The sequence below is a fragment of the Manis javanica genome, chromosome 1, assembly GCF_040802235.1.
Source record: "Manis javanica isolate MJ-LG chromosome 1, MJ_LKY, whole genome shotgun sequence".
NCBI lineage: Eukaryota > Metazoa > Chordata > Mammalia > Pholidota > Manidae > Manis > Manis javanica.
The window spans coordinates 163709872-163732437 of record NC_133156.1 but is presented as its reverse complement, the minus strand read 5'-3'; the positions used below and the strand labels follow the sequence as shown (position 1 = coordinate 163732437).

The window sequence follows — 22566 nt, the reverse complement described above, 5'->3', positions numbered from 1 at the left end:
GTACATGCTTTCTAAAAGATTTAGAGGTAAGCTTAACTCACACAATAAACACATTTGCGTAGAACTGTCAGTTAAGGCAAAATGGGAGGCATGATGGGCTATTTTAAGTCTCCACAGCCCAATGAAGAAAACACTAACATCTGCTGGGAGAGAAGCAGTCTGCAGGGGCAGTGGGAAGATGGCGCAGCTAAGGCAGCACCATGAGCAGTGAGGTACAAGTGCCACTCACTGCGCACAAAGTCGCTTCTCTGTGCCCACCGAGGTCAGGCCCCAGGCTTGGGAAGGCCTCTGACAGGAGCTAAGCTCACAGAGCCCAACCACGGCATTTTCTGTGAAGGCTGAGACACCACTGAGAGAATTCTGTGGCCCCTAAGGCAATTCTTCCAAAAATCATCAGTGAACTCCACTGTGCTCCTGGTAGTGGCTAGAAGCTGTCAGTAAGGCTGGGTTTAGGGCTCGCTTTTCATTAAAATCCTCACAAAGTTTACTGGCTAACGAAGCTGTTCTAAAATGGATGCTATCGCTTGCGTTTTCTACCTTTGTGCCCTTCCTGTCCCCAGTCCTCTGGCGTGACCTCACACAGCACTCTGGCTTTGCTCAGGCCCAGGCTTCAGGCTCTCCTCACACATCATCTTCCTTCTGCTGCCACTCCAACTCCTCTCTCCTACAAGGCATCCAGTTCCACCAGGTCCTGGGGTAGGGATAGCCCTCTGTACTAATTCACACCCCATTTCAGGGTCACAATTTCAAGGTCAAACCTTCCAGATCCAGCGGCACCACGGCCGCCCAGCCCCCCACAACCGTACTCAGATGACAGAATATGTAACATGTGATTTCATAAATAAGTATATTTTAGTGGAGGTTATTTACCAACATTTATAAGGTAGTAGGTCAGAGGCAATTTTCTTTTCATTCTTTTGTTTCTCAGTATTTCACAAAATTTCTATAATAAAAAGGTATTGTATTTGGAGTTGTAGAAGAGCTAATCCAAAGGGTTAACCCAAGTTAAGTAGGATTTTAGTCAGGATAAGACACTGACATGAAAACAACCGACTGTCTATGGGTGAGAATATTAATGCTACAGTTTTATAAATCTTCTGTCCTTCTTTCACTTTAGACTGATGGGCTTTTTAAATAACCCTATCTTTTAAAAAAACAAAGGCCCCATGCCACAGCCCGCCAGCCCTCAGGTGGTGCTGGTGGAGGTGGGTAGGTGTGAGTCATTTTAAAGTAGGTCATTTGTAAGTGTGGAGTTGGGGGCTGTCTGCACAAAGCTTAACTCTGTGCCCCTGAAAATCAGTTGTTTTTTTAAGAAAAAGGTTCCAGACAAGTATTCTATTTTTGCTGATTCATACTTTCATGCTAGATGATCTCCATCAAAAAACCTTTTATAAGGCTTCTGAATAAAATGGCTAAGAGTGAACTTAATTGATTCTTTCTAAAAGGGAAAACAGAAAGATGGTTCAGATGCCAGACTTTATTTCTGCTCATATAATACACACTATCTACCCCTGTTTGGGGGAGCAGGGTGGCAGAGGGCTGAGGGCTAGGTGTCCAGTGCCAAAGCATCTAGTGTGTGGAACGTGGTGCCTGTGGCCCTGAGCTGAGTGTGATAGTAGAGAAGATTATTTGGAGAGTACAATTATTCTATCTACTAAACTTTTAGGGGGCACTTAGTTTAGGTAATTACATATTAAGTTATAGATAGTTACATATAATTACATGTAAAAGGCTGATAAACAGAAAACAAGAGGATCAACGGACAGCTGGTACCCAAAACCAGAGATCCCTGGGCATTTCCTGGTGCAGAAGTCTTTTAGTGTCTGAGATCTAACTCCCGTTCCCTGGCACCTTTGACCTATAACCCATTTTTCTGGAGGTCTACAGGCCTACTTCTCAGGTGCTGAAGCTGAAAAAAATGTAGAGGCCAGACTCTTTCACTGCAGCCCCATTCTCCACATTCCTGGGAAATGACTTTTTTTGAAGTCAACTCTTGGGAGTATGGTAGGATGGGGTTGCACAGGCAGAGACTGTGTCTGAGGTATTACTCTGGCTTTACTACTGTATTTTTAGGAAAATGAATTCTTCAACATCTAACAATTTGGGTCTTGAGGACTAGAGATATAGGACATATAACAGTATTCCAATAATAGTGATAGTATTTAAAGACTAGCTTTTGGAAAAGCAAATGTGAGTCAAACCCACAGATTTAATTAATATCAGAAGGTCAATTTTTTGGCTGGTATATAAAAGATTTACTCCCAATCAGATAAAGCTGCCCAAGAAAGTGAAAATACATGCCTTAATATTAATGATATCTTTTCACAGTGCAGACATATGCCTCAGATGTGTGTCATCCTACAGAAACACACTGAAGGCACCTCTTATAAGGTGACAGGAATTCCAGGTGTCATTAGTGCTACGATTAGCCATGATGAATGACAGAGCAAGGCATCAACTATCACAGTGTGGACAGGGAATGGTTCCACTCAGGGAGGCCACCTTTCTGGTTATTAAAAATACCAGTCTTTGTTTAATTCTGTGTTTGATTGATGTTAATGTAAGAAAAACACAAAACAAGAGCAGTGAGTTTAAACAGATCAGATTGAGAGATGAGAAGTCTGAGGTTGCATAAGGAGTCCTCCAGTTAACAAAAGACTATTTAGAGTACACTGCTTACATTGTCTGCTGGTAATGGTTTCTCTCTTTTACACCTCAAGGGAACATGAATTATCACTGTAACTGCCCCTTGACTAGGTAGGTGGTAGAGAACAGGCTACTGTAGCTTTTGGTTTACCAGAGAAGTTAAGATCCCTGCAAAGTTAGTGGCATTCAAGTGAGGTGTTTTACAAATTTTCACAATCAAATTTGCTAATGGTCAACTTATATTTCATAAAAAAATCAGAATATAACAGAAGTCAGTAGGGGAGGTATGATGGTCAGGATTAACAAAGTACTATCTGTTTTAAAAATATGTCGCTTTAGGTACTGCACTCAGACATCAAGGCTAATAGTGCAGATTTGGTGAGAGTCATCTCTGGAATGGTTTTCCTATGATAATTTTTAGAATCTTTGTTTTGAAATAAATTTATGATTGTAAGAATTACAGCATGATTGTCTCACAAGATCTTTGCATATGGAAAAAGTAGGGTTTTCATAATTTGGGTTTTTCAGCCCATTTACTTTAGAATACCTGAGCAGTCATCTAGTCTGAGAAAGGCCTACAAGACTGATCACTTCCCACTGGATGAGAATTATTCTTGTTCTGGGGCCCCAGGGTCTTAGCACCAATGAGTGATATCTCCTGGGAGAGATCCAAGTGGGACAGCCATTACCCCACTTGACATTCCTTCCAACTGGGGCAGACTGTTCTCAACAAATTGTGGAACTGGATCACTCAAATAACAATTAAAATTTTAGGTATAAATAATCCATTAGTAAGCTCTGCCATATGCTGTGTTATTTCCTAAGTTCAGGGACAAAGTTACATTTTACTGCAGTAACCACTCATTTCTTGTTAGCTTTTGGTATAGAACCCTGCTTGAGCTAGGCTGTATAATCTAGAAATAGAGACTAAGTTATCGGTGTTTTCTAAAGCTCAAGTATTCCTCCCAGCATCACAGTAAATGAGATTAGACCCTCCAGAAATCTAATGCCAGTTCTAATGGTAACAAACTATAGTGATAGGAATTCACTATACACTATAAGGTTCCTTGATTAATTTACACCTAATTCTTTCCAATTCCTAGGTTGCATTTCCACTTATCACACATGGCAAAATATTGGCTTTGATGCTGATGGCCATTTTATATAAGACAGGAACGGTGTTAGTAATGCCTTCCTGTGGGGCCCATCAGAATAAATCCTGTCCCACAGGGACTGGAATGGAGTTATTTCAAGGTACATCTGCCTGACAGGTAATATCTGCCCTGAGCATTTTTCAAGTAAGAATAAATTCTTCCAAGTTTTACAGCACAGAATTCTAGACCCCAACTGCAGCTCGGAGTTAGTGAGCACATCCTGGGATAGAGGTTTTGAGAAAATTATGCTCATGCCAGTGGTTAAACCATCAAGGTCATTTTTGTGTGAAGTGAAATGGCTCTCTGCTTGGGAACAAATTACCAAGCTAAATTTCCCTTCAAAATTGTCACAAGTCATTAACTCTCCCTTTTACGTGTCTGACAGCAGAAGCATGTGGCTGTCCCTAATCCAAAATAGTGAACAGGCGTTAGAGAAACCCCAAGCGGGGTATGATGCAGGACATGGCTTTTGTTGCAATCCCCCCTAAAAACCAACCAACCAAAAACATACTGAGATTTCACCAGTAACTTCTTATGCACATCTTTCACATCTTTACTTCTCTGCACTCATTTATTGTTCTCACCTGGGTTTCACATCCGTTGGGATTTCTTTCTTAACACTTAAGAGTTTTTTGCCTTTTTGCTTCACTTGAGACATTTCATTTTCATATTTTTCAGGCATGGCTTGTTTTCCCTTTTGCTTTTCTATATCCTGTAAAAGACATACATTAAATTGCTGACAAGGATTCGCGAAAATGACTGACACAGTCCTGTCTGAAGGCAGAGACACAAAACCAAAGATGTAGCAGATACACATGTCCTCTGTATAAAAACGATTAAACTCCTTTCTTCAAATATATCTTTACTGTGGTTCTGTCAATTTTTCAGTCTTTGACTTATTATAATTATGTTTTTGGTATGTTTAAGTTATAAAGAATGTCATTTTAATTTATATTCATACCTAAATGGGATGGGTTAGGTATGGTGGAAGTGGTAACAGTAAATTGGTAGCTTTTTATTTCTAAGTACTGGGGAGCAAAACCTTGCCTCTCTTATAGGAAAGTTCATCTAAGATTACAGAGTTGTAACACTCTGGCAATGTTCCTAATCCTGAGCAAGAGGAAAATTCAGGGCAAGGAACAGTGCAGGCAGTGCTACGTGTTCACATCTGTCACTAAGTATTCACAAGTGACACTGTGACTGTCAATAGTGTTACACTGGGTCCAATGCCAACAACTATTCACCATCAACAGGAGGGTGTTATTCATTCACTTACTCAACATTTACTGTGAGGCAGTGGGGTGACCAAGAGGGCCTGGGCCCTTCCTTCAAGGACTGTGAAGTCTGGCAGGAGGGAGACACATATGACAGTTAGTGCACTTTCATGCAGAAATGTTCACTGGCTGTGACTGGAGCACAGGAAGAGTTGACTTGCTTGGCTCAAGTAGGGAGCCCAGACAGAGGTCACACCTGAGCTGCATCTTAAAGCTGAGCTACTCAACTGGCCCACCAACTGCTGTCTGTGGTCCGGAAACTGCACACATTCCTTTTTTATAATAATTTGATAGTGTGGTGGCATTCAGGTGTGAGATTAGTGGATCTATCTTCTGAATAGGGCACATGTCCCTCAGGTATTACTGAACTGGCAGGGGAGCTGCATGTGGAATGGGTATGCACCATTCAGGAACCATGTATAGGAACCATGTATAGGACAGACTGGAAATAAAAAAACCTGGTTCTTCATCACAAATAGTTTGAACTATGTTCAAGGATGCACAGAGGCTAACAGGGGGACAGACAGGGGAAGAACACACTCAGCAAAGGGGAACAGCTGTGGGGTTGGGGGGTTTTACCAGCACATGGTAAATTTAGAGTGTATGCAAGGGCATCCAGCTTCACAGATTATGATTATTAAGGCAGCCTGGGTTTTAAAAGGTCATACCAGGTCAATCTATTTAACTGACAAGAGTAAGTAACCAGAGAAACGGCTACAACATCTTCCCACATATGCATCTTTTAAGACTACTCGGACTTATTTAAGAAGTATGTCCTGAAACCCGACTTGTCAAGAACTTTGTAGACTGTGAGCTCTTTGAGAATAAGAACATGGTCTTTTGTCTTCTACTATTTCTAAAGCACCCAGCAGAAGGCCTGGCACTCAGGTTCTCAATACATATTTGTAGAGTGAATGGGCAGAAGAGGTTTGGGAAAGACTATGAGAGAAAATGACCTGTCAGGTTTGTTATCTCATTGGAAGAAAATATACACAACTAGTAAACAGATCAGTCACCAAGCAGTCAAAGCACCAGAGTCCATGCAGGAGTGCAGAGGGGGGAGGAGAAGGCAAGGAGGCCCACAGAGGCCGCAAGTGCTGAGCTGTGTCTGTAAGGCAGCCGGTGACAGGGAAGGCAATGGGAGAAGCAGGAGGCAACGGACAGCAGAGGTGACAATCAGGCCAGGGGGCACACAGAGATTGGGGGCAGATGGCATTGGCAGGAGAGGGTGCTGTTGAGGAGTGGTTGGGAAAATAGCTGAAAAGGCAAAAAAGGAAGTGAGGAAAAGTTGTGAAGAAAGTCTGTGCTGAAAATGCCCTGCAATGCTCATTCATGACACTGAAGCCGCTGGGCTTCCACTCAGTGTTCGTAGAGGGCATTCTGCTTCTCTGAAGGAATCTGTTAAAGGACATGAAGTACCAAACTCCAGTACTGCTATGGATTGTAAGGGGGTGCACAAAGCACGATCCTGAACATGAAGGACAAAAAGGGGAAGACAACCGACAAGAGAAGGAAGTTCCATGTGCAACTGATTTTAAAAATTTATATATACAGATGACACTTTTGGATATCTTTAAGAAATGATTCCTTACGTCACTAGATGAAAACTGAAAAATTCTGGTCTACCGTATTAAAGTCTCTATTAAGATCATTTTAGATATGAAATATAGCTACCTAAAAATAAAACTGCCCACATAAAACCACACTGTCCCCTTTCTGTATACTGCTCATAACTCACCTCAGACGGAGTCACGGCAGCAAGCTCACCCTCTGTTCATCTGAAGCCCACTAAGTACAGGGGTTTTCATTACCCCTGATGCGAACAATCACCCTGGGAGCCGAGGACTCTCAAGAGTGAGGCTGGGCTGCCCGGTCACCACTAATGCCTGAGGTCTGTCCCCAGGCCACCTTCCCCTCTGGAGCGGTCACTGCTCTAGGTGCATTGGGAATGGGCTACTACTGAAGCCCCTGTACTAGCTGTGATGTGGCAGGACAAGTACAACTAAAATGTTATGATTCCTTCTCATCCTCTTTGGATACTTAAAATTTGAAACCTATTTCATGAGCTAGAGGAGTTACTATTCCAGACAGACCCTAACTTTCAAGCAGAGTTTCCAATTTCTAAGTATTTTACTGCATTATTAACATGTTTCCCATTGTTCAGCCCTGGGAAGGTGAAGACATCCATCCCCAGGATTGGGACCGCTTCCCATAGGACAGTGACTATGTAGGCATGTCTGTGCACATCAAGAACCCTCTGCACACTCTGGATGCTAAAATACTGTGTTTATTGTGTGTTACACACCCGGCCTAGAGGCCGGGCGCCGTGCATGCCCAGGGGCCCCACCATACCTCCTTGAGGAGAGGCTCTGTGTCGGGGTTGGAGGTCTCTGTGGTGCTAGACGAGCTGTCATCGTCCGCCAGCGAGGAGTCCTTGAGGTCGTCTTCCTGGGCCTTTCCCTTTCCCTTCTTCTCCTTCTCCTCTTGTTTCTTAGGTGGTTTAACCTTGCGCTGAAGAGGTTTTCCTTTCCCTGGGGATGAAAATCAAAGTAAAATAACTCCTGAGTCTTAAATAGCTCAGAAAACAGCCACTGACACTTTTTGAAGAGGCTAGACTCGTGCTGATTAGTAAAGGTTTCTTTCCCTACTTTTTCTCTAATTAAAGCTTTCTAAAACATGTTTGAATTTTTGATTAGAATATTTTTAAAAATCAACTTTACTGAAGTATAATTTATATACAGTAAGATAAACCCATTTTAAATTCTCAGTTCAATTAATTTTGGCGAACTCAGTAGCTTTGACAAATCTGTATGACTGTCTTGGAATACTTTCTTACACCCCAGAGGGTGATGTAGATTTGAAAAGTCAGATACCCTTTCCAATCTGTTTGGAGATGGAAGCCTGATGGCCACAAAGGCTGGGCTGCGTGTACGCATCACCAGGTGGCAGAGCTATGATGGCCCAGATCCTGGCTCTACGCCAACTAGTGGTATTATCTTGGCCTCTCATCTGTAAGGTGGGGGAGACAAAACCTCAAGGGTTGTAATGAAAGCCCTTAGGACAGTGCCTGGTACAGAAACAACATGTAATGTTACATACAGACAGAGAGTAATAAACATATTGGAAAGATGCAGATGCTCCTAAGACAAATGGGAAACCAACCCACAACATATTTGAGTGTCCACTATTTTCTGGGCAGTGTTCCATGTCCTGAAACAACAGCTGTGAACACCAACAACACAGCTCCAGCGGCAGAGCATCACTGGACTCCAGCATTTCAGACTTCGCGGCAAAGTCACCACGGCAGGCCAGCAGGGTGAAGCTGCAGAAGCCGCTGAAGTCACGGTTTAACCCATTCTGTAGATGCCATTTTAAAATAATCCTTTTGATAATGGTGACTTAATATAACTTTTTTAAACCCTGATGTTTTATGGCCAGAGACTCAAACTTCAGCATCTAGAACAGGACTGGCAAACTAGGGCCGTGGGCCAAATCTGGCCTGTGGCCTGTTTTGTGTAAGGCTGGTGAGGTGAGAATGATTTTTACATTTTAAAGTGGTTGAAAAGAAGAAACAAAGAGGGTATGACAGAGACAGTCTGTGGCACACCAAGCCTCAAATATTTACTATCTGGCCTTTTACAGAAAAAGTTTGCTGAGCTTACTCTAGAAGGAGAACAAGTAAGCTCTGATTTTTAGCATGTCATTTTGTCATTTATTTCCACATTGATCCAGGAGGCATTAGATTTGAAACCATACCTGGGATATTAAGTCTCAAAAATTGAGAGACCTTTGATGGAGTACAAGATTGGCCAGTTGGCTTAATTTTAACAGCCTCTGGCCCTGAGTGGCCAAGGTTCCTTTTTGCCTCAGCAGAAAGGAAGGAGCCCGTCCTGCTCTGACCTGCCTTGCACCCCAAGATTTCTCAGGTTCTGAGTTTGATAGTTCATGCTGAAAACACTTCAAACTTTCCCACATGACCAAGATCAATCTCCCATGCATGAATTTCGCACCTGCAATTAGACAATTTTGTCACGCTTAGGTTCAATGGCTGAGAGGCACTGTCTGTATAAGTCATCTCAACAATAACCTGAAAACCTCCTTAGTAAATATGAAAGGGCTAGAAGGGATTTTTTTTTTTTACTAGCAGGGTGGCCACAAATCTTCAATTTATAAAAAACACAACAGCTATGAAGTGCAATGAAGCAAATCACAATAAAATGAGGTGTGCCTGTGTCCTGGCTATGATACTCTATTACTAAGTTATGTCTTGTTAATGGCTGCTATGCCCGCTCACAAAAATGGTCAGAATGAGGCAGTTTTTTCATTATTTTAGAGCCCAATTAAGTATATTTTTCCTAATAATTGTGTAAATTCAAAACTCGTTATTGACACAAACCATTTGTCCCTAGCTCAGGGCTAACCTGAGTGCACGAGAACAGAAGGCAGGCTGCTGTATATATATATATGACAGAGTCCCACTGCTGCTTAGGGGCCTAGCATCTTTACCCTTATCAGATGATCCTACTATGAATTGATATGTACATACCTACAGTCACCATAAAGGCTGTGCCTGTGCATGAGGTTTAGCATTATGTCCAAGAGGCATGATGGAGATGAGGAGCGACAAGTTTGCGTTCTAAGGCCGATATAAAGCATCTATGTGAAGAATATTCCCATGATGTTTTCAACAAAGACACAATGCACATTGTTACTCAGTGTCCTCAGATTCAAGCAGGAATTCAATGCCAGCAAAGTCTGTTTTTTCAGATGGATGCTTATGCTTCCTTTTCCTGCATGAGAGCTACCCATCAATGTTATCCTCTGGCCTTAGCTGCCAGGAAATCTGCAGCTCAACTAACACTTAATGGTTAACAACTAAGCTTATTCTGGGCTTCTGTCGAGAGCAGTATAATTAAAAACAAATATCAAAAACTTCTTTTTGTCTTTTATTCATTGCTTTCTATGAGTTTTAATAATTGATGTCAACTCTGATCATTTCAACAGCAGGCAAAGTATGAATTATAAATTTAAAGACTACATCCTAATCATTTACTTTCTCTGTCCTCTCTAAGTAGTGTATAAATGAATTTATAATTCAGTTGGGCAAGTTGCTTTGGTTGTTTCTCTCCCAACCAATTTATATCAATTCATTTTATTTCCACCCAAAAGAACTGCTTCAGGAACGTTTCCTTTAGTAGCAAATGGTCTCGTAACTGGTGCAGTCCCGGCAGCAGTGGGCCTGACAGGCTGGGCAGTGTCAGCATAGCCCACCGGACATCCTGCAGACTGTCTAGAGAAACACCAGCTCAGAGCTCAGGCAGAATCTGAATTTCTCCTCAGCTTTTGGCTGTTTAAACGGTCTCAATGAGGCTGATAAACAATATAGACCAACACATGACTTAGTTGGGTCAGTATGCACCATGTAAATTTATTTCCCCCTATTTGTTTTGAAATAATACCTTTATAAGAGTATGAGAAACAAAAACACTCCAAAAAATGCCTATGAAGAAAACTCTTCAGGAGTTCTTTAAGCTAAAGCAAATTAATTGTTTTCTGAGTTTTATAGCAGTTGTATTATTTGGCCTCACTAAGCTCTGTGCTTAGACAGCAAAGATACTTCTTTAGCTCAAGAGAAGTCAGAAAAGAATTTCTACTAAGTGAAAAAATTTTACTGCTATCCCAGAGAAGAAATTAGTCTATCCATACTCTGTCTGGTTTGTTCTAGTTTTTCTTCTGTCTTTAGAAAGTTGTATATACCATTTGCAGCATGCAGGACTAGGAAAAAAGGCCGAACAACCAAAACTTTATAGTATACAGAGTTAAATTAGGTTTTCTATAAAATTGTTAAATTCAATTAGATTTTGGATTTGTTTATTCTAGAAATAAAATATCACAGATATTCAAAAGAAAACTTAACTACACTTTAATGTTGGGAGAAGACAGCTTGTTCTTCTGTGTTGGCATTTCTCTCCATATACTTTGAGGGCAACTCCTCACCCGCCCAAAATGTCACTAGATGGGACCAGTGCCCGCCTCCCAAGGACATTCACTGATTATATTCCATTTGTGGGTGGGGTTATAATGGCTTAACACAGGTTATTCCAACCTCCCAATCTTGTTAAATGCAGATTCTCATTCTACGGTCTGGGTTGGGGCCCAACACTCTCCATTTCTCAAAGCTCCCAGGTGATGTCACTACTGCTGGTCCCTGGACGGCAACTTTGGGTAGCAAGGCCTTAAGAGCCTCTGATACCCTGTCCTCCAGGACATGGCTCTGTGTGGGTTAGCCACTGCACTTCCTGTCCCAGATGGCAAGCTGACCTCAGAGGGCCTGCTTCCCTTCCAACACTAGCCCTTCTCTCAGCTCACTCCTGCCCAGCTTCTCCACCTGTGTGAGGTAAATCAGGTTAGATTTAGTCCAAGGACTAGTGTTTTTGCCTGTGGGACTATATTTAGTAATAGAAGAGTGAGTGGAAAGCTTATTAACCAAGCCTCAGGCTTCTCCAATACTTAGCTCTGCTTTTGGAGGGAGGAGGGAGTTTAGGGCAGATTTTATGATTTTCACTCTGCATCTTGTCTGTTCCCTTGGCAGGCAGCCCAGAAGGCAGGAGAGGGAATTGATCAGATCTGTGCTCCTAGAACCTCTATATTCAGGATCTATATACACTACATATAAGTACATACATGACATTCCTACACAACACCTGGCACCAGATTCGTGGACTTCCTCTGACCCTCAACCTCCAATCATGTGGGCTCCAGGCCTTGTACAGGTCAGACCGACAATCTCTTATCAGTAACCCTGAAATCCCAAAAGCTCTCTAAAGCTTTTTCTAACTTATTTAGAAGCAAAATTTGATGCCTAAACTCTCAGGAGTACAACCTAAGCTGAACTGATATGATGCTTCCTCCATAGATAGTCTTATGAATCACAAGCTATATGTACTATGAACCTTTCAAAAAATCTGAATTCCCAAATACACGTGGCTCCAGAGTGCTGAGTAAGGGTGTGTGGACCTCTAGCTCTGTGGCCTTCCTGCTGCTAATGGGCATCACTTCCATGTCACTTACACATTCCATTTCCAAGGCCGCACCTAAGAACCTGTGATTGCCCAGAACTGCTTTTCTTCTGAAACACTAAACCCTTGGGCCTCATTTCCATACCTAAGTCTCCATTAGCCCCTTGCTCCTACCATCCCTGCCATTTAGCTCACTGGATCCCCCACCCACTGGCTTGTCCACGTCTTGTCCGGCTTCATGTCCTTCTCCAGGCAGCTAATCCCACACAGTCCAGCATGTGCGTTGCTCTCCTACCAACGCCCCATGTCCTGGTACCTTCCCAGTCCTACAGGATTCCAACATCATTGTAATCTAACTAGCCAGCTTTCACTCTCCACCCTTGGGCTGCAGTGTACATTGGAGAAAAAGGACAGAAGTGTGAGGGAGTGCCACAGTGACCCTCAGCTGGGCCCCCAGTGGTACCTGAGGAGCTGGTTCTACAAACCCCTCTCAGGGCCCATGGACTCCCAGTCAACAGATGTCTCAGCTATTTGCAATGTGACTACTCCAAACTTAAGTGCTGACCAACACCACTGCTCTCAAGCTCTACTGGCTTTCTGTCATTGGCCCATACATACTTTCAAGTACTGTGATCTCCATTTTTTTTCATTAAAGATACCACACAATATATTCATTCCTATTCCTTGTCAAAAATGAGAGAACATGGAAACTAGAGATTAAAGAGTAAATGCCCCCAATGCAGACACTAAGAGGTGGCCACTGTTAACAGCCTGGTGTGAAAGGTTTTCTCTAAGCCACAGTAACCTGGCTTTGGGGCCTCTTGCTTCACAGAAACTATCTTGCCAAGGTCAAGCACTGTCCTCACTGCCAGGCTCTGTGCGGCTCTGCTCGCTCTTCACTGCTTCTGGCCTTGTTGGGATATGCTGACCACATCTTCTTCCTGCTTCCTGTTACATGGTCGGCTGGCCTTCCTCCTGCTGGCCTTGCCCTCAGGATTCTGTCTTTAGCCTCTACTTGTCCCATTTCTCACCCTCAAGACCAAGTTCCAAGCAGGCATTTCTGCTGGGATGTTCCACAGCCACCTTCAACTCAGCAGGCCTGAGGTGGTGCACACCCTCCCTGCCCTAGTCACAATCGTATGCTGTGGGTAGTACTGACCTGCTCTACTTTAACAAATGGCGGCTCAGAGGACCACTTGTTCTCGAGTCCTGCAGTAAGTGGCAGAGCCAGGATGTGAACTGGGCCTGCCTAAGGGTAAGCCTGGCTTTGTGACCCCATGCCACTCTGCTTCTCTCTACCCTGGAGAAAGCTGCCCCTCAGACCACCAAAGCCAGAAATGAGGATGGCTGCAGATTCCACCATTTCTTCAGTTAAAGCAGATACTGAGAACTGACTGCACCAGGTTCTGAACTTTCTCAGGTTTTAACCCTCAACCCAGCAATGGTCTCTGTCCAGTTGCCAGGGTGTAGGTGTTCCTGGGGGAGAAACCACAGAAGTACACAATCTCATGACTGCCCGGCTGATGAGCCCCACTCAGGTCCACGCCAGGGCCTTTCTGGGCGTCACCTTCTATGAGGAATAGCAATTGGAGGAGTGACTAGAGGAGTGGCTGGATGGCTACAGATGTAGGCAAGATCTAGGAGACTCACATTCGGTTGGAGAGATGTCATTCTGAACAGTTTACAATAGTAGAAATTACATAAGCTCATTCATTGCAAGGAAGACTTTTTTATTTGAAATATTGTGAGTGGGGGCAGAGAACAGGGTACCTTTGAAAAGAGGTTCACATTTAAATATAAACACAATGACTATTTACAGGGGTGTTGGAAAGCTTTAAAGGGATTATAAAGGTTCTACTCAACTAAAGGTTTTATGACATACCACTATTTTGCAACCCGGAGATCAATGCCCAGGGTTTAAAGTTCATTTAAAGACTGGCTTTCTATATGCAGGTTATATTTCAATAAAAACACTTAACAAAAAAATAATCCAATTAAAAAATGGGCAGAGGAGATGAGCAGACAGTTCTCCAAAGAAGAAATTCAGATGGCCAACAGACACATGAAAAGATGCTCCACATCGCTAGTTATCAGAGAATTGCAAATTAAAACCACAATGAGATATCACCTCACACCAGTAAGGATGGCTACCATCCAAAAGACAAACAACAACAAATGTTGGCAAGGTTGTGGAGAAAGGGGAACCCTCCTACACTGCTGGTGGGAATGTAAATTAGTTCAACCATTGTGGAAAGCAATATGGAGGTTCCTCAAAATACTCAAAATAGACATACCATTTGACCCAGGAATTCCACTTCTAGGAATTTACCCTAAGAATGCAGCAGCCAGTCTGAAAAAGACAGATGCACCCCTAGGTTTATTGTAGCACTATTTACAATAGCCAAGAAATGGAAGCAACCTAAGTGTCCATCAGTAGATGAATGGGTAAAGAAGATGTGGTACATATACACAATGGAATATTATTCAGCCATAAGAAGAAAACAAATTCTACCATTTGCAACAACATGGATGGAGCTAGAGGGTATTATGCTCAGTGAAATAAGCCAAGCAGAGAAAGACAAATACCAAATGATTTCACTCATATGTGAGTATAAGAACAAAGAAAAACTGAAGGAACAGAACAGCAGCAGAATCACAGAACCCAACAATGGATTCTGTGATTGGTAACTAACAGTTACCAAAGGGAAAGAGACTGGGGAGAATGGGAGGGTAGGGAGGGATAAGGGCGGGGAAGAAGAAGAGGGGTATTATGATTAGCATGTATAATGTGGGGGGGGTGGAAGGGGAGGGCTGTGCAACACAGAGAAGACAGGTAGTGACTCTACAACATCTTACTACGCTGATGGACAGTGACTGTAATGGGGTTTGTGGGGGGGACTTGGTGAAGGGGGGACCCTAGTAAACATAATGTTCTTCATGTAATTGTAGATTACTGATAACAAAAAAAAAAAAACACTTAACAAAGAAAAAATAAAAATTTTTGGCTTCCTCCTTTCCAAACAGCAGCAGCGGGTGTGGTAACAAGTAGAATGGTACTCCTGTGAAACACCTACTCATTATCTCCTCAGGTGCTCAAGAATCACTAATAATGATGGTGCCTGATAATAACATCGATAATAATAAGGGTACCCATGCTCCATCACTAATTATCTTTAGTAGGTCAACTAAGACCAATGTGAAAATTAAAAAGCATTTTTTAATTTTAAAATTTACATTCTAATGAATGGATCCTGAGAATAAAAATGGACATCCCATACTGATGTTAGAGGACTATCTTAGACACACGTGATGAAATTTTCAATCTGACTGTCAAACTCTTTCTCTGTGGTAAGAAAGGATGATACGTATTTATTTTATTCATGCCCTCAATATGGGAAAAACACTTTATGTAACTAGATCTAATTTAAAAAGAATGTTAAACATTCATTTACTATTACTATAAAACTACCCTAAAGTAAGTAAGCTCTATTAATAAACTAACAAAAGATTTATATGGAAAAAGTTAAACAATATTCAAGACACTTTACTGTTTTACAAACCTGAATGCATGTAATTCTAAGCAGACTCTATATAACTAGCTTGTGTGTCACTGAGAGTGAGCATTCTCTGAAATTCCTGGGCTCTCAGGGCTGCCATGTTCCCTGTTCCCTGTAACCCAAAGGTGAAAACTCCTCAGTACATCAGCGAGGGAGGTACCTAACTAGGCTTGGAAAAACACGTACTGGCACAGAGACCACAGGGGAGAAAGGAAGATGCAAAGTTCAGGCTGTGAAAGGGATTACACTGAAATAGAGCAGGAGACAATTTACAGGCTTTTACATTTTGATTTTAGACATTACCAATTAGACTACCTGTGTACAAGTGGCAGGTAGACACTTGGCTCCCACTGAGCCCCATTCTCCTGGTATTTAAGTTCTTGTGGAATTCTCCTTTAGAGTATGGGCTGGACCTCATTTCTAATGAGCAGAATACTGCAAAAGTTAATGAGCAGAGTACTGCAAAAGTGATGGCAGGTCACTTCCAAGATTATGTTATAAAAGCCTGACTTCTGTCCTGCTAGCTTGTTCTCTCCCTTGCCTTCTTGCTTGCCTGCTCTGGGGAAGCCAACTGCTTTGAGCTGCCCAGTGGGGAGGACTCCTGACAGACTGCTGGCCGGGACAGCAAGGAACCGAGATCCTCAGTCCAATAGACCCCAAAGAATGGAATCCTGGCACTATCCACCTGAGGGAGCTCACAGGCAGATTCACCTTGACTTGAGCCTTAAGATTTTGCCTTCAGCCCCAGGCAACACCTTGACTGCAGTCTTGTGGAAGCCAGAGAGACCAGCTAAGCTGCACCCAAATGCCTGACCCACAGAAACCGTGAGATAGCAAATGTTGGTGTTTTAAGTGACTAGGTTTTGGGGTAATTTGTTACTGAGAAATAGATAACTAATATAGTATGCAGACTACCAGAGCAGGGGTCAGCGAACTTTTTCTGTAAAGCGCTAAATAGTAAATATTTTTAGGATTCTGGGCCTTACGGTCTCTGGAAACCACTCAACTTTGCTGTTGCAATATGAAAGCAGCCACAGATAGTATGTAAATGGAGTGGCTGTGTTTCTAATAAAGCTTTACCTGCAGAAACAGGTCGTGATTTGGCCTGCTGGCTGCAGTTTGCCAACTTCTGCTCTAAGGACAGGTTGTGAAGAAATCCTATTTCTGAGTTAAAAGGCAGACGATCTCCATTTTACCACTGTGTTAAAAATTATCTTTACAATTAAAAAAAAAGTTCAGCCTATTCCGGGCAACACAAGAATCACAGACACTTGAAAAGGAAAACAGGTGTCCAAAACATTTCTGAATTTGGTAAGTAATCTAAGAAATACTGTATCTTTTATGATAAATGGGTATCTCAATTTGCATTTTGATAGGGAAAAGCTGATGCCCAATACTGGAGATAAATGTGAGCCAGAAGGACACTAACTGAGTTAGTGGTTTACCACAACCTCGACCGCGCCAGCTCCTTAAACATGTGCTGGTGTTCCCCTCACACAGCCCGCTTTCCTGGGAGCGAGCAGAGGGCCTTACCTTTGCTTTTGGACAAGGGTGATGGAGGCTGCTCTGTAAACACTTCTAGGGATGGGGAGTCATGGTGGTCGAAGTCCTTGTCCATGGCTTCTATGAGACCCATGAGGTCAGAGTCCTCTGAGCTGTGCCTCATGCTGCTGACCCGGTCGGGGTGGGGAGGGTGCGCGAGTGGGGCGGGGGACAGCCTGTCCAGCTGTGGCTCCTGGTGTACAGGCACTGGTGGTGGTGGGGGTGGACAGTGCTGCTCCAGCGGGCTGGGGACGTGGTGCTGGCTGCTGTGCTGGCTCTGTCTGGCCCCCTTGGACTTCCTGCCTGCTGCAGGACCCTGGGCCACGGCATTTGAGTCTAAGACAAGGGGGCCTGCTTTGCTAGCAGCTTGGGCAGAAGTCCTGCTAGAGGTACTTGAGCTGTTTTTGGCTCTTATATTTTCCACATCAGCTGAGTTTCTATTGCTGTGGCTGCCATGTGGATGGACCGCTGGGCCACACTGCTTATGACCCCCAGGACCGGGCCGGGACGATGAGCTGCCTGCTCCACAGAACCCCCTACCGTGACCTGGGTCACAGCTGAGAGTGTTCAAGCTGAAAAAAGGACCAACTGCACATCAGTAAAGAGCAACCTACAAAATCTAAGATTAAAAAACATTTATTTCATTAGTTATAGCCACCACAAATATAAACCTCTCTAAGGAAAAAACAGCAAGGAATAAGGATAGTTTTCCCAACTTTATAGGGTCTGCTCTCTGCAAATTTAGGAACTGAGTCAGTCATCTACCTGAGAACATTTTAACTCTCACGAACATAAGAGAAACAGAGCTATGAGTTCTTGTAACTGACAGCGACACACAGGGTATTATTAAGTGATTAGAATTAGGATTCTTTCCCCCTGAGCAAAGATGAAAAGCAGAAACTTATTTTTTCTAATTACGTCAGCCAGATCTATGTATACTAGAGAATTTATTTCCAGCAAATGAACATACTTTCCTTCTGATGAAATACCAACGATTCTCCTGAGATCAAATGGTCTTCCCACATCAAAGGGCGGGTTTGAGGCCTCAAAGGATAGTCGCCTTCGAAATGGCTCCCAAATTCCTTGAGCTTCTAAATAGGCTGTTCCAATTACCAAAAGAAACAGTGCACTGTAGGTACAGAAGGTGGGGCATCAGGGTTCATTCATTAGTGCAAGAGTAATACAATTTAACATTAAAGGCAGAATTTCTTGGTTAAAGTACAGTATGACCTTAAAAAACAAAGATGCCTGTGACAATTTTTAGTGGACAAGATGAAAACAAAGCATTATAAATAAAACTTTGCACACCAACTTTTATAGAATGCCAGCCTACTAAGGCTTATATGGAGAAAACAGCCATTTCTATCAGAACAGACATTTCTTTAGAGGATACTTTTCTTTTAGTTTTAATTCTCTAGGCCAACTCTTTCCCTTAAAGGATGGGGTAACTGCAAATTAATTTAGAGGTGAGTATATCTGATTCTCAAAACACACAGAGTACACTGGCAAAAAAACATAAGGATGTTGAGGATCTAAAAATATTTCTCATCAGTTGTATGTAGCTTAGATATTATTTAAAAAAACATTCTACTATGTTGAGTAAATTACATATGCCCAAATCAAGTAACTTTACCTGGTAAGTTATGAATATTTTCCTTTAAGAAATTAACATGTAATTAATGTGCTTATCAAATATGTTTATCGTATATGTCAGCCAAGTTCTGACTGCTCCCACTGGCGTATGTAAGCTTGACTAATGCAGAGGTCTGCTTTGATTTTTGGCAGATCCCCAGTACTCAGAACAGTGAGTGCCACACAGTGGGCACTTGAGAAACAGTGGCAGGTGATGCCTGAATACCAACCTCAAAGGAAGCCACAAGTACCTCATTATTCCTGAGATGATGATGTACAGAGCCAGTTCCCAGTTGGGTCTGGGGAGGGCTTCTGCACAGGTTGCTAACATATGGTATGGAAGGGATGCATTCAGTACAAACACAAATTCAGAGCCACTGGTTGTTATAAACTTCAGTTCACGAATAACTCTAGAAGCTGTGAAATCAGGAGTGAACCTGAAACAGAATGACGGCAGTAAGACTGTCTTAAAAATATATTCCAAGCAGTTTAAATATACTAGCCCCATACACCAAATATAAAAAATCAGAACTTTTGAGTTTGATACTTAGATTCAACTTCCTCATTTTAAGATGGAGAAAGTATTATCCCATGAAGTTAGTAACAAAACCAATCATATTCTATGCATGACTGGAGAAATTACATAAAATGAGTGATTAGCTTCACATCATTCAGTGCGTGGTCTCTGAGTTTCTTTCCTGTCCCTCCTCCCTTTGCCTTTATCTAAATCCACTCTTCTCCCGGGATACACTCCCAATAGTGCCTTTAAAACACCACCACCCTAGCTGTAGAGATCTTTTCATCTCCTGCAGTACTGCTTTCTGCCCAATCACTCTGTTAGTTTTCTAACTGTTTGCCCCCCAACCAGATGGTCTGCACCTTGAGGAAAGGTGACTTATTCTTCATTCCTGTAGGTGTCAAGCACGGTGCCTTATACAGAGTAATGTAGTTACTTATTAAGTAAGTGTTCACTGAAAAGCATGTAATTATCACTCAATTAAGGGGGCAGAGATTACATTTTATTACATAAACTTACAGCACAAGTTATCAATTGTTAAAATAATGTTGCCACTATTGCCAACCCAGGCATTCAAGCGGTCTTCTGCCCAAAGCATCCCTGCTCTGCCGCTGTGCACCGTGGGAAGACTGCATGCGTGACACAAGCAGCTGCCTTGCTGCTGAGACTGACCTGAGAGCCAATTTACAGCCAGCGCCCTCTGCTTTAACACAACCCTGAAATTAATTTTGAAACTGGTTTCTAAGGTTATCTGATCCACTTGGGAGATAGAGAAAGTTTCACAATTTTGAAAACAAAGATACGAAGAAAGAACCAAAGATTAAGTAAAAAAAAAAAAAAACCAAACGAACACATTCGTTGGTAAAGGCTTCCTTTTGTGAGGATGGAAGCATATCTGTGCATACGGTTGAAATGACTTGAGTATGCAAAGTTGATGAAAATCTTATGAGAAAATACTTACAATACGATTAGGTCTTTAGAGGCATTGGCGCTTAGTGCAAATTCTTGACAATTAACAACTTTAAAGCCATATCCCTCACATGAGTACCCACTGACTTCAATGGTTTCTATGTGAATTTGAAGTTGTCCTGTATTCTCTACTTTAAATGTTCTTTTCAGTGTGAAATTTGGTTCTCTTACTTTTGAACCTAAAGGAAAAAAAATCAGGTATGAGTGTAAATCTTGCTCCAGGTCCAAATGACTAATTTATTTTTCATGAATTAATGCCAGAGATTATGAGCCACCTCCTCTTACTAAAGTGACAATCTGCTGCCCAGATTTCATCAGGAAGCACTCCACATTTGCCATTTCAGATGGCAGAAGTTTAATTATGCTCTATTTTTCACACACAGAGTAAATCACCTAAGGCATGCAATGAATACTGAGCATTTAAATCTTTAAAGATACAAATCAAACAACCTTGAAACCAAGTCAGGGTGTTTTCTTAAAAATCTTAAGAAAGCACATGTGCACACATAGAAATACACATACGTGCCCATGTAGAAATACTGTTGTTTTTATTTTATTTTGTTCTATTTATTGTTGAATAAATGCTGAAATTTGTACCCTTGGAACCATTAGGAATACTTACTATCTGTACAGTCTTTTAATAATGCCTCTGTGATTTTAAAGCGTAAGGAGCTCCCTGGACCTGGAAGCTTGCCTGCCACCCTCAAGTTCTCGGTTGTTCCTTGTCCTTGGACCATCACGGCATCCATCACAGTCAGGTTATTTCTATGCAAGAACAAGAATTAGAATTTTTCCCCCCACTAATTTGCATAATTTTTTACCTATAATTTTTACTCTTATAAGCCATGTAGAAATGAATACACTAAATTTAAAACAGTTATACTTCAAGAGTTTCAGAATATTTTTACACAGAGAAGAGCAAGAGGTTTTCATTTTTAAGAGTCACACATGATACAGTAAGACTATTCAGGTTTTAAAGCCATAAATGCAATCACAAGGGTATGTTTCATCAGGTACGATGTGTGCATATTTTGGATAAAGTAAATACTCCATTTCATAAACTAGATAGGCAAACTTATACTGAAACAAATCATGTATGGACTTCTATATAAGTACTAAAAATCTACCTATGCTTAAATAACAGAACATACCTGATTATGATTAGTGAAGAAACAGTTCTATTATAAATCGGTGTGAACTTTACTTTGACAGATTTCTTTTCTCCAGGTTTTAAAATAAGGTTTAAAACTGAATGTCGAGAGAAGCCCTCTGTAAATCCTGTTGAACTCTGCACTGGATGAGCCTTGAAAAATTGGGTAAACAGGGGTCATTAATATATTCTCTGGAAAAATGTTTTTTTCTTTACCCCAGCTACAGCCCAGGATTAGTTTCTTGAATTGATTAAATACACAAACAATTTGATCCCTCATGACTTAGACACTAGTCAGGTAGCAAGCAGAGCTGGGCAACCAGGGATGATACTTTTTATTGTGCATTAAGTCCCCAAAGGGGCTTTGTTCCTCAGGTCACCAAAATCTTCATGTTAATAATTAACAATCTGTTTTTGTATACCGATCTTTTATTTTTAACTTTAAAATGTTTGAAATATAACACACATACAGAAAAGGACACAAACCTAAGATGAACAGCTCAGTGTTTCAGCAAAAAGCAAGAAGCCGTGTAACCAACATCCAGCACCTTGAAGTCCCACTGATGCTGCTGCCCCTGCTCTCAGTCACTGCTTTCCTTGAAGGGTGCTAGCTAGAGGATCTTAAGGATGCACTGTAGTTTTTATTTGTAAAAATATTTCCAATTCACATCAATCTATCTTTGAATTTTATTTTGAAAACTAAGCACATAATTACTGTTTCACACTTGAAGTTTAAAGAATAGTTTAGTTTCATAACTAAAATATGACTTAATAGCTAGTTACAGATAACATTAAAAATTTGTTTTTTATAAAAAAATCATAGTGATACATATGGATACACTGATTTTTAAGCTACATTAAGTTTAAATGTTTTTGGGAAAGGGGCTGGCAGCAGCTGGCTATAAATGTCCATGGCTCTTCATGGCTCTGCTAACATGTGGAAGGGAGTGAGTTCTGTATGATTTTCTACTCCACTTGGCATAGTTGAGTTTAAAACATACAGACCTATCTACTTGCACTGGCATACTTCTACAAATACAACTTACAGTCAATAGGCTTAAGGAAGTACACTACTTCTTAACTTTCCCTTCTGAGGCAAAATTTTT

The 22566-nt window shown here is 41.7% G+C and overlaps 1 protein-coding gene across 3 annotated transcripts in view; it reads right to left on the bottom strand.

Annotated features, from left to right (window-relative positions):
• TMEM131 (transmembrane protein 131) overlaps positions 1 to 22566 on the bottom strand; it is a 234962-nt gene that overhangs the window by 10144 nt on the left and 202252 nt on the right. For all 3 annotated transcript variants that reach the window (XM_073240054.1, XM_073240060.1, XM_036994615.2), the window contains exons 26-33: positions 21462 to 21613; positions 20933 to 21075; positions 20303 to 20489; positions 19076 to 19261; positions 18163 to 18321; positions 17184 to 17764; positions 7427 to 7605; positions 4385 to 4512 (exon numbers count right to left, since the gene is read on the bottom strand). In XM_073240054.1, coding sequence (XP_073096155.1) covers positions 4385 to 4512; positions 7427 to 7605; positions 17184 to 17764; positions 18163 to 18321; positions 19076 to 19261; positions 20303 to 20489; positions 20933 to 21075; positions 21462 to 21613 — 1715 coding nt within the window. The remainder of the gene's footprint in view (positions 1 to 4384; positions 4513 to 7426; positions 7606 to 17183; positions 17765 to 18162; positions 18322 to 19075; positions 19262 to 20302; positions 20490 to 20932; positions 21076 to 21461; positions 21614 to 22566) is intronic.